Source organism: Pempheris klunzingeri, chromosome 12, assembly GCF_042242105.1.
Source record: "Pempheris klunzingeri isolate RE-2024b chromosome 12, fPemKlu1.hap1, whole genome shotgun sequence".
Lineage (NCBI taxonomy): Eukaryota > Metazoa > Chordata > Actinopteri > Acropomatiformes > Pempheridae > Pempheris > Pempheris klunzingeri.
In genome coordinates, this window is record NC_092023.1 from 23,407,986 (window position 1) to 23,424,964 (window position 16,979).

The window sequence follows — 16,979 nt, forward strand, 5'->3', positions numbered from 1 at the left end:
GTCAGTCATGACCATCTCTGCTCCTGAAATGAGTCCCACACTCTGGCTGTGAACTCCAGAGCAGCTTCATATTGCACTGAGCAGAAAGGTCGGCATCAAAAAACACAGAGCAGAGTGGAATCTCTTTTCACAGAAGAGACCAAAAGCAGGAACGTGTGAATCAGACCTGTGTCAAATGGTATCAGCAAATAATTCTTGCTATTTTTGAATTATATTTAGAATTATACTCTCTGGTTCTCATTCTGTCATCGACAAAGCCGCTATTTAATACTTCACTTGGAATTTGCTTGGAATTCCTTGCAAACAACACTTCTAGTGTGAGTGTGTGTGCACATATGTACATCAGTGTGTGTGTGTGTGTGCGTGTGTGTGTGTGCGTGTATGTGTGTATGTCTCAGTCATCCCGACAGGTTGGCAGGTTGACAAAGGTGAAGATGTTGTACTCAATGAGGCAGGAGAAGCACAGGAAGACTGAGTAGAGGAGGAGACACGTGATACCCAGACGTTTGTCCAACGTCCACTTGTTTAGGTGAACTCCCAGGACCTGGACAGACAGACAGACAGACAGGCAGGCAGGCAGACAGGCAGACAGACAGAGAGAGACAGAACAGATCAATAGACAGATTGAGACAAACACATGGACAGAAGTCAGAGAGCGTCCTGCTTGTGGAGCGTGTGGTGAGACAGGCTGTTGTGTACTCACAGTCATGAAGACAGATGCCAGCAGCAGCCCCACAGAGATGATCAGTCCTTTGCTGTTCAGTTTGATCTGCAACAACAACACGTGAGGCTTTAGCTCTGCTGTGAAGAACAAAAAGAACTTTCCTCGTACTCGCCAACTTAAAGCTGCTATGATGAACACTTCTCCTCTGTTGACCATGATGTCTTGACCGTACTGACCTTTAAGGGGGAAGCTGTCAGCTGATTAACTGTGTTGCACCGTTCACTTTTATTGAACCTCCACTGTGGTACTAAGAAGCGCACCACAGCAAAGGTTTGTAGACTAACTATCTGCTTGGACAGCTTTATTTTCCCTTTTCACTCGTTTTCCATTGAACCAAACGTTGAGCGGTGAGGAGGGGAAAGTTCTGGGAGCGGTTAGCTAGCCAGCTGTAGCAGTTCACCTGCACCGCTGTGAGAAGTGATGACGTGACCGAGCTGCTGGCTAGACCTGCTTCACTTTGTGGGGTGACGCTGCATTAGCCTCTTTAGGTGCTGTACTCTGTGCCCAGCTGACTGTAGTGCAGCATTTAGCTGCTAAAGACACAGACAGACAGAGATGGTGGAGACCAAAACAGAGCTGCGAGGAGAGCGAATATCGCACTCGAAGTGACCGGGTGGCCACATTCAAGTGAATGCTGGAGAGAAGGAAAGGAGGAGAGCTAACGGGTGAGACATGCATGAACTCTCATGTCCTGGATCACCTCACCTGGGTCTGAGCTTCTGATCTGTCACTCACTTACTGTATATGATGAAGTGCATACAAAGGCTCCAAACAGTCAATTCAAGCTGAAACATTTCTACCTTCCACCTGCTAAGCACGTCGTCTCAGTACCTAATGCCATCTAGTTCAGCCGGGGCGCAAATGATTTTTTGTTCAAAAATGATTTGTGATTTTCGCCAAATGAATCAAAACAACTCAGAGCACTTTGCTTCGTCTGAGTTTTAATTGTTTTTTACAAAAGAAAAAAAAACACTCAATCTCTTTGCACAGACCGTTTGGAATAGTGCAGGATAAAACCCAGCTGCTTTCATTATCAATTCAGGAACGCCGAAACTAATTCCACACTCATTCTCTCCCTCAACACACACACACACACACACACACACACACACACACACACACACACACACACACGCTTATTTTCATGCTCATTTCTCTGTCACTTAATTGTCTTTTGTTGTTCCACGTTGTCTCTTGTGGCTTGTGTTGTCATTCAGGCTGTCAGACTGTGCATCAGCTTGTCATGTTGACTTTTCCGGGGTACTTGAGACGATTTTTTTTAAAAGCTGGATTTTATTGTTTCAAGTGCACTTTTGCTGTTATTATCATGTTTTCTCCTTCTCATCTGCTCAGCTGCCAACTCACTCCTTCATACTGGAGTGTGGATTTCACATTAAAAGATGACAGGCCTGCTTAAACTCTGCTACTGACTGGTCCTGATCCACGCTTGGCTCTGTAAGATCTACTCATACAAAGGAATCCAAAAAACAAGTGTTCACTTCCCTTTAGTGGTAACTAACCAGTTGAAACCATTTTAAGTGTCAAAAAAACATTTCTATTCACCTGTACTGCACTGGGTCGGAGGCAGAAATCTTAGAGACAATATTCAAAACAACACATCAGAATTTCTATGGTCAATATTGCATTAGTGGAACAGAAGTCCTTCTGATGCATCAGGAAACATATCTGCAAATTCCAGTGAATTGTTCTTACGTTGATTTAATCAGTTTATGTGACCACTTCACGTCGAACCCCATAGAGTTTTTCCCAGGTTTCAGCCTGTTTCGCTGCAGGCTGAAACGCGTTGCCGACTTTGTGAAGTACATCCTCTTCACATTGAGTCACACATTACAAAATACAGCAGCCAGCCCACAGGTGAAACAGACATGAACTCCATTAAAGCATCTCCGCATCTTTTGTTCACGCTCTAAGTCGTTCATTTACAGACCAGAGGCACATTTTTAACATAACTTCTAATAATCTGCTATTATTTGTGTTTTCTGGCTGATCATTTTATATAGTGTGCCAACTTCAGGAGCCTCTGCTGACAATGAAAAGTGGGGAACTTACATCAGAGCCGTAGTTGATAGCCAGGGTCTTCAGGGCCCAGGGGAGCCCAAGCCCCACTAAGATGTCAAACACGTTACTGCCGATGGAGTTGGACACGGCCATGTCTCCCATTCCTGAAGAGACGGACGGAGATGGAGAGATAAAGCAGCAGAAAAGATGGGACATGAAAAAAAGGTAGAGAGAGACAGCATGAAAGGAAAGGGCAGCAGGCAATGAAGAGGCAGAAAGGTAATGTGTGGGGGGGGGTCTGCCCCAGGTACAGGGGCAGGTTGATACAGCTGTCTGTCCCACAGAAACAACAAAGTGATGAAGTGATAGCGGCTACGAAGCGAAGGATGGACGACTAGACTGTGGGAGTGTGGATCTCTGAGAGGGACAGACAGAGAGAGAGACAGAGAGAGAGGGACAGAGAGAGGGACAGAGAGAGGGACAGAGACAGAGAGAGAGACAGAGAGAGAGAGAGAGGGACAGAGAGAGAGAGAGAGAGAGAGACAGAGAGAGAGAGAGAGAGAGAGGGACAGAGAGAGAGAGAGAGAGAGAGACAGAGAGAGAGACAGAGACAGAGAGAGAGACAGAGAGAGAGAGAGAGAGAGAGAGAGACAGAGAGAGAGAGAGAGGGACAGAGAGAGAGAGAGAGAGACAGAGAGAGAGAGAGAGACAGAGAGAGAGACAGAGAGAGAGAGAGACAGAGAGAGAGAGACAGAGAGAGAGAGAGAGAGAGACAGAGAGAGAGAGGGACAGAGAGAGAGAGAGAGAGAGAGAGAGAGAGAGAGAGACAGAGACAGAGAGAGAGACAGAGAGAGAGAGAGAGAGAGAGAGGGACAGAGAGAGAGAGAGAGAGAGAGAGACAGAGAGAGAGAGAGAGGGACAGAGAGAGAGAGAGAGAGAGACAGAGAGAGAGAGAGAGGGACAGAGAGAGAGAGAGAGAGACAGAGAGAGAGACAGAGAGAGAGACAGAGAGAGAGACAGAGAGAGAGAGAGACAGAGAGAGAGAGACAGAGAGAGAGAGAGACAGAGAGAGAGACAGAGAGACAGACAGAGAGAGACAGACAGACAGAGAGACAGACAGACAGAGAGACAGACAGACAGACAGACCAGCCATTTAAATATTTGATGACAGGAGCAAGAATAAACCCAGATGAAAGGATGAAGGACCCTGTCACAGGGACAGAAGAGGGACAGCACACATGCCCACAATCTTACCCCCCCCCCTCCTCACCCACCTCTGTTTGGCTTCTACCAGCCTGTAGCTGTGTGTGTGTGTGTGTGTGTGTGTGTGTGTGTGTGTGTGTGTGTGTGTGTGTGTGTGTGTGTGTGTGTACCTTGTCGTGCCACTATTAGACTGGCCATACAGTCAGGGACGCTGGTGCCAGCTGCCAGGAAGGTGATGCCCATGATGACGTCAGGGATACCGAGCGTGAAGCCAATCACTGTGACCTGACAGTCAGACAGAGACGGAGACGGGCCGTCGGGACCCACTCATACAAAAAGTTTTTCCACAGTGCTACTAACAGAACTCCTCAGGAAACCTTTAGATTCACCTTATTAGGTGATGATGTGTAAGTATTGTTATCTACAGCTCGTTTCACTGACCCCAAGTGGCTAAATAAAAATCAGTTCATGCTAATTGAAAGCTGGCATTCACACAGGCAGCAGATCCATTGTTCATGTGAGTGGTCTTAAGAATAAACACGCTTATTCTGCTTCTTTTGACTTAAATAGCGCTCTGGAGGTGTCTTAAGCTGGTGGATTTGGCTGAGAGTCCTAGACGGTTGTCTAAAACAGCTGATAGACTGTTAGAATATACCGTATCTGCAATATAGTAGCTTTGTGGTACTTTTAACTGCTGCTGCCTCTTATTTGACATTAATATTACTTTAGTTTGATCTGTTTTAGCATTCCTCAGGGCTGCAGATAAAAAGAATACAGCGGGTGCTGACTGTATTCTCTCTCTCTCTCTCTTTATCTGCTGCTTTTCTCCGTGTGCTTATTTCATGTTTTCACTAATGGAACTCCTTCCTGCTACACTTTGGTTTTCTTTTTCAACCATTTTTTCATTACTGTCATTCTTGTTTATATGGCTTGATGATACTTTATTAATTTCACTTATTAATTGCCGGAGACATTAAAACATATATTATATTAAATTATAGAAATAAATTATATTAACATTTATATATTAAAACCACACAGGGCAACATCAGAATTGCACCACCCCTGTTTTCTCTCCCCATCTCTCACCATCCAGACCATGATGTAGGAGAAGCCGGCAATCCACAGGGTGGAGGCAACGAAGGACAGCATGAACCAGTTGTCCCAGCGCGGCGTGGAGCAGTTGGGGACGGTGAAGTACAGCAGCAAGCACAGGGGCCAGGCCAGCAGCCACTTGAGCTTATTACACACCCCCGCTGCAAACACACAGGTCCAGAGAGAAGATACAGACACAGAGACGCATTATTATGTAAAACTGACTATAAACTGTCACTCACCCATTAGCTTGTTGTCCCATTAATATGTTTTTAAATGCTACTTCAGTTCTGACTACATCACTATGGAGCACTCTTTCACGTGCTCTGAATTCAATGTGCACTCTCTCATTATTTCATGCACCGTAACAGCGTCGAACACGAAGGATGTATATCATCGTAGAAGTGAGGACAGAATAGCAAATGAACGGTATTTCAGTATTTCAGTATTTCAGAAAGACGGGGTTTGCAGGAGTGAGATGAATCACATGAAGGGGGGGGGAATGAAAAGGGATAAAGATGAATAAACGATCAACTTGATTATCTGTTCTCAGTCACAGTTTGTTTTGATAAGAATTACTCCAAACACACTTGATTTGATAAGAATGACTCACAGCAGCGACGGCTCTGGGAGATAAGCAGCAGGGTTGTGGCTTTGCTTTGTTGCTCTAATCTCATTATTTGTGTCTTTAAGATAAAAATTCACAGCAAATGTGTCAATTCACTTTATAATTTTGTCAACTTTCTGTGATTAAACTTCTGTGTCTTGTCCTTTTAGTTCATCACTGGAGGTTATGAAACCTTGTGAAATATGTGTGTGAGCAGACAGACAGACAGACGGAGGACGACAGCAGAGAGGCTGCTGGCTAACTGAAAGCTGTCTAACTAAAATGAAAGCTAACAGGGATCCATACTTTGTGCACGACAACTTTCAACAACAACCTAAAAAGGAAAAAGGAGGAAAAACTGTTCCCCTACTGTACAGCAGCCTGGAGCTCCCTCATTAAAGGAATAGTTCAACATTTTGGGGGGGAAATACTGAGGCAGATCACAGTGTTCACAGATCCATGTCCAGCAGCTACCTGGGCACTGGAAGGGTACAAAGGGTCCCTCTCCCTCCTCCTCTTCTTCCTCTTCATCGTTCTCATTGTTCTCATTATCCTCGTTCTCTGTCTCGTTGCCTGCCTCTCGGTCGTCATGGCGAACACCCCTCTCGGCCCCGGACAGCCCATTTTCTATGCTCCGCCTGCTTCCACCTTTCACTGGAACGTCGGAGTCACCGTTGGTCAGAGTCCGCGTGTTGATCAGACGCTGCCGCTGTGTCATGCACGTGTGCGCACACACACACACACACACACACACACACACACACACACACACACACACACACATACACACACACAGAGTTTTAACTAACATTCAAACATGGAAACAGCTAAGCTTTAAGTAGGACATTTCATTCATACTACAGCTTCATTCGTCAGTGTGTCACTGACAAGCATGTAGATATATTTACTGGGAATTGTTGATTCATTCTTCTTTTATTGTCAGCAAATTAATAAATTCGGTTAAAACCATACTGAGAACCCAAAAAGTCAAACTGTCGTTGCTTAGCATTGGGGTGAGTTATAGGGACATTTAACATCTAAACTGACCTGCGCTGACATTTGCAGGTGAGTTTTTAAGCTGTTCAGTGTAATGCAGTCGATTAGCCATGTAGCTCTCCAGGCTGCAAACCGTTTGTGTGCAGGAAGACTTATGTCTTTGTTTGTAGGTAAGAAGGAAACTTCAGCCTGTGGCTCCCTGGGCGTCATGTCTTCCTGTACGTGATGTCTTCCTGTACGCTAGGGCTGAACACTGCTAACCCGGTGTGTTATCATCACAATACCTGGCCAAGTGTGCGGCTTGTTCATGAAAACAGGTTTTAAATAAAATCGTTTGGTAGCTTATCTGCAAAGGGTTTAATGTCATAGACAGAAACAAACGCTTTCTGAGTGGTGTAATCAAAGAAATATACTTTAGTCCTTTTAGGGTTGTTGTATTTTTTCTGATAACACAGCAGGGGACCTGTAATCAAACATATGTGCTCCAGATGTAAAACACACGTAGGAGCACTACAAGGAAGTGAAGGAGTGAGCTTTGCTATGCAATGGCTTCACTTACAGTAATTTGGGGACTTGATGATTTGTGATTTACGTTTGCAAATAGCAACTGAGATGCAGATGATGTTTGTGGGACCTGGTTTCTACACCACGTCTTCACTAGTCCTTGAGAAATGTCCAAAACCATGTAATACCTGGGATGTTCAGTGGTGGAGCTGATTTGTAGGCTGGAGCCTCGGTGTAGCACAAGATTACCTTGTTAAGGAGGCTGTCTAAAATGCTTTTCCCGCCGAGGAAAATGAGCTGCAGTCGACTTCAAATTGGAAATGGCAGCTTTTTTTCCCCTCTATTTTGAATCAAAAGTATAGTCGTGGTGCGCCTGTGTGAAGCCTCACCTCAGTGATGAGCATCCGTGAGGCCATGGTGAGTCGGGTTCTGGGGGAGAAGTGGCTGGTGATCATGATCCTCATGCCGGCCTCGGAGAAGGACAGCTGGTGGGGGTAGGCTGACAGGAGCTCATCCACCATCAGCACTGATGGCTTTCTGCGGTGGTTTGCTGGAGACACACACACACACACACACACACACACACACACACACACACACACGTAATGACACCAAATATTCTCCCATCTTAGAAGCACACAGTCAAATCCTGAGTGGACTGAATATATTCTTATTCAGTCAAAAAGTGAGGCGTAAAGGAGCAGTTCAACACTTCAAACTACTATCACGTGTTCAGTATGGAGATGAAGCAGGGAGCTGTTTAGCTTAGCTTAGCATAAAGGCTGGAAACGGGCAAACAGCCAGACTGAATCAGTTACCAACACCTTTAGAGCTCAGCAAATAGCAGCATTTCCTCATTCAAACACAAGCTGCTATATCTGCCAAATGCTTCATGCTGAATCTCAAGCGTACCTTTCTTCAGTAGAACAGCAGTAGCATCGCAGCCGTCGTCTATGTCGGCGTTATTGGCCGCTCCGTTCCTCAAGCTGGACGAGTTCTTCTTCCGCCTCTCCAGAAAATGAACAACATGCGAGTTCATCCTGAAACAAGACAAAAGGTAAAAATCCAATCCACACTTCACATCTGTATGTGAAGTCGCCTCAACTTGACCTTTTTTGTGTTTCAATATCTGAAATTTATATTTAATGTAGTTTTCTTTTTTCTTCTTTTTTTTTTTTTTATCAACATTAAATGCCGCTCTTCATACTCAGTCCTGGAGAATAGAATACTCACACTACTACTATAGTGACTCTACTAGTGACATCTAGAGGTGAGATTGAAGATTGCCACCAGCTCACCCCTCCCTTTCCAAGTGTGTGGTAGGAGGAGGACACTTGACACCACCCTGCTTTTTGTTGTGCTAAATAATAAGTACAAAATGATTTTCCTCTTTTTTGTCTTCCAAACATTTGCGCGTTTGCATCACCAAATTCAAACTGCTACTTGAGTGTTAAAATGCGAAAGGCCCATGAAAGAGGACCTGCTATATATGTAGACGTACAGGGCTCATTCTACGCTTGGTTTATACACCACTGAAATAATCCGTCCATCCATCCAGTTTATTCTGGGGTCTTGTCGTGGTGGCAGCACTCCAGACGTCCTTCTCCCGAGCAACACTTTCCAGCTCCTCCTGGGGATCCCACTGTATGACATGTGTAATCCCTCCAGTGGGTTTTAGGTCTGCCCCGTGGTCTCCTTGCAGTTGGTCGTGCCCAGAAGGGGAGGCCCCTGGGAGGCCCCCCGGGAGGCATCCTGACCAGACATCCGAATCACCTCAACTGGCTCATTTCGACACCGAGAAGCAGCAGCTCTACTCCCTCTGGGTGTCTGAGCTCCTCACCCTATCTCCAAGGCTGAGCCCGGACACCCTGCAGAGGAAACTCATGTCGGCCACTTGTATATGTGATGTCGTTCTTTCTGTCATCACCCAGAGCTCATGACCACAGGTGAGGGTTGGAACGCAGATCGGCTGGTAAACTCCATTCGACTGGCTCCATTTTACCCTCACTCATGAACAAGACCCCGAGGTACTTCCTCACTTGGGTGGAGGAAACATGAGAGCCATGGCCTTCGACATGGAGGTGCTGACTCTCTTTCCACTGAGCTGCAGCCCCAGTGCAGTGTATTTCAGTATACTCAAATAATAATCAAGAATATTATATTCAGTTTCTGCCAATAGAGACGCCTCAGTCCTACACACTGCACCTTTCACTCCCCAATGACTCCCCTTTAATTCATGAAAAGTTCCCCTGTATTACAACTGTGAGCTGTCAGATTAAGTAGATTAAGCTTGATTACTTACTTCATGATCAAAATGTAGACGAAGTACATCAGGATTAACGTGAGAGCTTCCCACCTGGAAAACAGTTTGGATCAGTTTACAGTGTGAATCATTTTGTAAACTGAGGCAAGTGGATTTTGTGTTTGTCCCGTCATTTATTTTGTGATCCATTGTAATCAACCAATGTTATTAAGTACAAATGTGACTTACCAAACCACCTTTTCATCATATATGAACTGGAACGTCGAAGAGGAGAATGACAAATGTCAAAGACTTGAATATGTCATTTATACAGTTGTTGAAATCGCACAGATTGTAAATACATGAAGGCTCAACTACATTTTCACATCAGGCCAACTGGTCGTTAAGTGAGATAATACTTCAGACTTCAGGGTGGACTGATGGATGTGCAATGTTAATATGACTGTTTACCACTCACCACTATAAGAGCAGAGATAGACAGGGTGTAGTAGACAGAGTCTCTGAGCAGAGGCCAGCAGGAGAGACGGATTGCCTGGGAGACAATGAGAGAGAGTGTGACAGACAGACAGACAGACAGACAGACAGGCAGACAGACAGACAGACAGACAGACAGACAGAAGGAGTGAGACGAAAACTTCCCCAACACTGAACTACATTTTTTGTCCTGTTGAGTAACACATCCCACAAGGTACTCACTGCTGTGCACTACTAACAAGATAAACTCTGTGTGTGTGTGTGTGTGTGTGTGTGTGTGTGTGTGTGTGAGACTGTTTTGGTCTTACATAACACGTAATCTAAATAGGAAAAAAATTCTTTCAAGTATGTTTCTCTTTTCCATGTGGGATTACAGCAGTGAACAGGACAGATATCATTTTCTGACACACACACTTTTGCTGCAGAATAGATAGATAGAGAGAGAGAGAGGGCGAGAGAGAGAGAGAGAGAGAGAGAGAGTGTTGCTTGTCAAAGTATTTCCTCTAAAAGTGCTTGTTTTTGGTCACGGACAGTCATAGATTGTTATTCTAACATTACAGAAAGAGTCCCTGGGAAGATACAACCGTAAGATCCTCTTTGTTTAACCACAAACAGCCGTTATGTGGCTCTCCTCAACACTACCGGGCTCCGTAGGCTTATTTTACTACGCAAAACACACACGAGTTGTTGGTCTACTTTGACATTTTAGAAGGTTATAAAAATAAATATGCAATAACACAAACTAATTCCTCAAGGCAGCAGTAGAACCAGCAACTCTGATGTTTTGCATGATAAAAGAAGTGCCTTTGTCCGTGTAGTCAGGCGGGTCTGAGGAGAGCGTGTTAACAGAAGTGTCTTACAGGTCTGTGTCTTTAGGGATCCTTTCCACAATGTTGTCAGACACCTCTAAGAACAATTCAAGCCGGTCCGTTGCAAAAGAAGCACTTTTAGTGGATTTACTTGGCAGTTGCCCCAGAAGATTACATTGCAGCATGTTTACGACTGAGGCACTCTACTGGACTCTGTTTTATAAAATCAGAAGTGTCTATAAAGTGGTCACCATGGTTCAGTTTGTGCTTTTACTTCCATTGTTCTCAGGAATACATATTTAATAATGCATGCATCGTGTGTGTGTGTGTGTGTGTTTAGTATTGTACCTGTATGGCAAATATCCCACACATTCCAATAATGCAGAGGATGTTGAAGACAGCTGAGCCCACGATGGTGCCAACCCCGACGTCACCTTTAGTGATGAAGACTCCTGTACAGCAGAGACACTGATCACCACACATGACGAGCTCTCTGTTAACATTTGATGATGACGTGGTTCTGTGGTGTGTGAGTGTAGCCAAAAATAAGCGTATTCATATCTATAGATTTAACTTTGGTTTTCTGGTCAGTAAAGTTCCCCCGAAAGATGTGTGAATATACATTTGTACGCAAATGTGTGTGTGTGTGTGTTTGTTACTCACCGATGACAGAGGTGAACAGTTCAGGGGCTGAGCTGCCTGCAGCCATGAAGGTGGCTCCTGCGACATCTTCACTCAGCTGAAGACGCTGGTGGAGAGATGAAAGAAAGAAATGTATTTAACAGTGTGTGGTGATGTCAGCTCAGCAGAAGTGCAGTAATAACCTGCAGTGTTTTCTTACCTCACATATCTTCTCCAGACAGGGGACAAAGTAGTCGTCACACACCAAGGCCAGGGCATAGAACATGTAGACCGCCTGCAGAGCCACATGCACACACACACACACACACACACACACACACACACACACACACACATGCATCAGTCCCATATTGCTATATGTTGTGACTGCCACCCACCATTCCTCTGTGATAGAGGGGGGCAGACGTGTCATCACATTTTCCTATTTAAAGAAAAGGTCTTTTAAAGGGACAGTTCACTCAGTTCTTTAAACCCAAAGGAATGTTAATGCTCTGTTTACAGCTTGTTATCCAGACTGACCAGGACACTGATGTTCTCTCCACTGTTCAGGTAAATAAACCTCCCGTCCAATGGACAGACAACAGGAGCATCCTGTTGTATCACAGGAGCTGACATAAATATAGAATTCGTAGGTGAGCAGGAACATGAATGTGATTCCGGGGGATGATGTAATCGCTTTTTGACGTGTAGAGCAGTTTTGGTGTCTGAATCTTTAGGCAGTCAGCGTGTCCTCACATCACACATAAGCCTGAGCTCAACATCTGTATGTGTGTGTAGCACATAATGAGGTCATAATGTTATTTGTCCCATTGTTCTTCCATGCTTCTATTACTATTGAACTGTATATTTTATCAGCTTTCAGTCTGTTGTCTGATCTGGTCTTCTGGTTAGAAGCAGAAATTAGCTGCTGTTCGCTGTTACTGTAAAAATGTCCTTCATGTTTGTCTTGATGAAAAAATTGAAATGAAAATAATGCATGTTTCCACTGCACCACCAACTCCACCTGCACATACGTGAGTCGTGTCATACTCACCACCCTGCTGCTCTAAATGTCTTTCCTTTAAAAGAAATACTGTTGTCGCTCACTAATTAATTCCAAGAACATGATCCATCTCGGCCCTGGTTTTTTCCTTGATGGTAACTTAACAGTGGGAGCAGAGCAGTAGACATGACTGTTGTGTGAATACAGTTAGTGCTGTGTAATTAGTTAGTGCAGATTTATCAGGTCAGTGCTTTATGTCTTTTATCTGGCCATTAGTCCTTATTTGTTTGTGTCAACCATTAATCGAGTATTTTCTGCAGTTTTGAATTTAAACTGCACAAAGTCTGCAGGTTATGATTAGTTCGGGGTGAGGATGATGTCAAAGTGAAACCAAATGAAGGTTCCTGCACGTACAGACGAATCCGGCGGCTGATTTATGTGTTGCATTTTACTGGCACCGCCGCCATTACTGCATGATAATATCATTATGAGATTATAGAGATGTTGAAAAAGACACGCACGTCCCAGCGTCCAATAGTATGGCTGCTGGATCAAGCACCATCTAGCAGAACTGAGCTAGAAAGATCCGCACACCAAAGAGCTCCTGTGAAAAGAGGATTTTTATTTGCCTTGACATTTCGAGCACATGGCTCTTCCTCAGACCTCACTTCAGAAGTGAAGTGTGCTCGAAACGTCATGGCAAATTTTAAAAATCGAAGACACATGATTCTGTAAAAAATAGAAACGTAGCACCAAGCTAGCGACAGATACATGCACAGTGGTGGCTAACCATCGGCCCCGGGTAGATTGATAGCTCTTTCTGAATTCTTTTGCTCTTCTTTGTGGGCAAACCCCTCAGAATACGATCTGGAGCAGTTGATAACACAGAAAAGAGAAGACTGTCTGTCAGTTACAAGTGGACCACATTTGACCGAAAAGGTTACATTTTGTAGGTTATCACCTTCATTCTAATGTCATCTGATGACTATATTTTAGGCTTAAAACAGGTTCTACGTGATCTTCTCAGCAAAAACACATGACAATACTATTTTTATATGCAGGTTTGTTGTACCACTGCAATGATGGAGGGTTGTCTATTTCTACCTGCAGCCCGTTCATCTACAGCCAAACCACGAGTGTGTATTTGTGCCCAGTGCATATGGTTTTTACATTATTACATTAAAGAAACCTGCACACTGACTCGCTGCAGGAGACACATCTCAGCACTGAAGGAGACGGTAGGAAATATCAGCAGTAATTGTTGAATGGATTCACCATTTGGCATTCCTCAAGTGTCGTATTCACAAATGGACAAAGCAAGAGCTACTCCTTTCGGATGCGTGTGCTGCAGGTGACACTCACACAGAGGACGTGCAGGCCCACGGCTCCATCCATGCGCTCCTGGTTGGTGAAGTAATCCCTGGGGAACTCATGGATTGCTGCAGAGAGAAAAAAACACGTACGCAAAACACACACAAAGAGGAAAAGGATTAAAATCCTGAGGGGGTCATCGAAACAAATGAATAAAATAAAGGTGAAAAGCACAGATTTATATGTGTAAATACAAAGTGGTGGTTCTGCAATGAATCCAAATACAACTAATTGTTCCAAAGGTGAGAATGTAAAGATAAACACAGGGAAAAAGTCATGTCTCCTCTGTTTCATCTTTTTCAAGCACTGCTTCCACCTGTTACTGATGTTCAATTAAACGTCATGATTCAATTCTCTAGATGCCATTTATGGATACGCACCCACAGGAAGAAAGAATAGCCAACGCACCACAATGCACAGAGCTTTGGTCTGTTTTCCATTTAGAAATACCTAATTCACTGAGTGGACTTTAAGATTTTGGTCAGTGTAATTCATGTTGATGTTAATGAAATAAGTCCTGACACTCTACTTATGGTTATTCCAATGAACTAGTGTCACAATCTGTAAGGTAATAGACGGTTGGATGCATCATGTGTAGAGGTGAAGACTTGGCGTGACTGATGATACAGTCAGACCATTCAGAGAGAAAGGAGGTGTGACATGCGGCAAAGGGCGAGCCACTGCGATAAGGACTGCACCATGGTGATCCCCTCGACTGGCCCAGGTGAGCTACCGGGGCACCCCAGCCAGGTGCACCTCTGCTCACAAAGGAGCTTCAAATCATCAACTGTGGGTACATTTCATTTCCATAACTGATGTCTCCTCGCCTCACCCCCGAATCGCTCCGGTCTGCCACCATGAAGTAATCTCCAGTGTTCTAGGAGGGATCTCTGAGGAGCCACAGGACACACCTCCACCTGAAAACCTGAACCGAAGGAGGGAGCGCCTGATCCAGGGATCTACAAATGCTCAGTGTGAAGCAGCCCTGGATGAGATGTCACTCTGACACCAATCAATCTCTCCATCGTCGCCCCGTGTCATGAAGTGACACCATGAATCCATCACTGTCCCAAAACAGCAGCCAATCACAACATGCCACAATATGCCACATAATCATTCACAGCCATCATGTGCATTTCCTGTAGCGTATGAGTCTGCATATGAGTGGCCAGGCTAAAAATAGCTTCAGCCCACTGTGACTGTGACTCTGTGTGTGTGTGTGTGTGTGTGTGTGTTTAGGCTTTGCTTGGCTTGCTCTGTGTGTGTGTACTATCTGTGTGCTGTGAGTATGTGTGAATGCCTTCCTGCTGAATGTTTGCAGTGTGTGTGTGTGTGTGTTTGTGCGTGCGCTTGTGTAACGTGAAGGCAACCCAATGAGCAGTGACATTCTGTCTCTCAACAGCCGAGAGCTTGTGAGTCAGGCGGCTTCAGCTTCAGTCTGCCCTGTGTGGCCCAAACACAACACGGGCCTGTCTGCTCATAGGAACTGACAGCAGCACGGAGAGAGAGAGAGACAGGGGGGGAGGGAGGGGTGGGAGGGAGAGACAGGAGAGAGGAGATGTGAGTGACAGGAAGGGAATGAAAGAAGAGACAAAATGAAGACTCTGACATGATGTGGAGCTGCCATTGAAGAAAAAAGGGAGAGTTCGTGACCAGAAAGGGAAGGTTAGAGTGGGATGAATAAAATGGCTGTGTTTATAAAAGTCACTCCCACAAAAAATGACATCCGCAACATTTTCATCCAAATATACATTTGTGAAAGCTTCCACACGAGCTGTCTGATGCTACTCATGGGTCGTCTAAAAAGCAAAGCATTGTGGGTTTTGTCCTCCATCACATCCCTGGATCATTAAATGAGGAAGGTGATACTTATATACAGTTCATTTTCTACAGATGTCTGTGAGAGAACAACCGTAGACAGAAGAGCGAGATGTGGATGTCTATGAGTTTGCTGCCATAAAGCTGAATGACTCATTGATTTCTATCGTATTTATATTTAATACAACTCATGTCATGAACCGTCAGTACAAACTGTATTGGAAAAACTCAAGCAGTTGACGAACAACAACTCATGCTCTCTTGTGACTAGACGCACGCACACACACACACACACACACACACACACACACAGGGTCAGAATTCCTGAAATTGCATGTGTAAATATGCATATGGGGGATTATCTAATGCAGTGTGTGCTCATTTACATACAGTTTCAAGTACAGAAACTTGGATGGAGCCAGGTTCAAAATTCTTACATATTAGAGCGAAAGGTTTTTACAGGGGACTTTTCTTTTTTTATCACTCCATAAATCGGAAAATACTGATACATGTTTTATGAATAAAATGTTGCATAAAACAGTCCATGAATGATACATGAACCTTAAAACCATAAAAAACCCTCAGAATTTGGATAGGAATTAGAATGGAAAGTTTGGTGTATGTAAGTGCTCCTGAAGGGGAGACTTCTGGCACAGACTGGGAGAAAGAAATTCATTTTGAGAAAACAGCCATTAAAAATTTAGGAGAAATCTACAGATGCAGAAAGACAAAGTGTAGTAAAACAAACACCTTAATGTTTACTTTGGACTTTACTTTCCACTAGTCTGAAGACATGTCACGGAGGCGACTCCAAGTATGTGGAAATCAGTTCACATCAGTTGAGTTAACACTAAGCTCACAGACAATCCTAAAGAGAATAACTGTGTGTGAGCATAATACCAGTACAGAGAAAGAGAAAGGACTGATGGTGGATCAGTTACTTGGTACTACAGCAGGTCCTTCCCTCTTATGAATACAGTTCATTACTCAGATTCTTTTTTCTCTTTAACTCTTTCACGCATGAATTATGATAACCTCAGTCAGGATTTATATTTCTTTTACTTATTATCTATTATTCATCTTTAGGCATGAAAAACATGCCAGTAGTGTGTAATGTCCAGTAGTTGAAATCTAGTCAGTGATGCATGATGTACAATTCAGTTGACATGTGATTAATCATAATTTCCTCCCAATATAAAATCAATACTTAGAAAATGTAGCAATTGATGTTAGATGTTACTTGATGTCACCATAATTTTTCTTACCTGCAAGGGTCTCTTTTTATAGAAGGTTTGAACAGAATGAAATGAACAACTTGGTGTTTCTGGCTGTCTGTCGGCCATCTTGGTTTCACTTTTTTTTTTTTTTCACTTGTAATGGCTTCCCACTGGGTAGCAGTGTATGAGATGGTGCAGTAGCTTCCACTGTGGTGGCTGATGTGCAACTACGCCATCAAAACTCATGCATATACA

The 16,979-nt window shown here is 44.1% G+C and overlaps 1 protein-coding gene across 1 annotated transcript in view; it reads right to left on the bottom strand.

Annotated features, from left to right (window-relative positions):
- Positions 1-394: 394 nt before the first annotated feature.
- Positions 395-16,979, bottom strand: part of slc24a3 (solute carrier family 24 member 3) — a 77,399-nt gene continuing 60,814 nt past the window's right edge. The window contains exons 3-17 of the mRNA XM_070840905.1: positions 13,681-13,757; positions 11,536-11,610; positions 11,358-11,442; positions 11,043-11,146; positions 9,869-9,943; positions 9,640-9,665; positions 9,451-9,504; positions 8,061-8,188; positions 7,538-7,698; positions 6,123-6,357; positions 5,036-5,202; positions 4,117-4,231; positions 2,795-2,907; positions 704-769; positions 395-544 (exon numbers count right to left, since the gene is read on the bottom strand). Of these exons, the coding sequence (XP_070697006.1) occupies positions 395-544; positions 704-769; positions 2,795-2,907; positions 4,117-4,231; positions 5,036-5,202; positions 6,123-6,357; positions 7,538-7,698; positions 8,061-8,188; positions 9,451-9,504; positions 9,640-9,665; positions 9,869-9,943; positions 11,043-11,146; positions 11,358-11,442; positions 11,536-11,610; positions 13,681-13,757 (1,631 nt within the window). The remainder of the gene's footprint in view (positions 545-703; positions 770-2,794; positions 2,908-4,116; positions 4,232-5,035; positions 5,203-6,122; positions 6,358-7,537; positions 7,699-8,060; positions 8,189-9,450; positions 9,505-9,639; positions 9,666-9,868; positions 9,944-11,042; positions 11,147-11,357; positions 11,443-11,535; positions 11,611-13,680; positions 13,758-16,979) is intronic.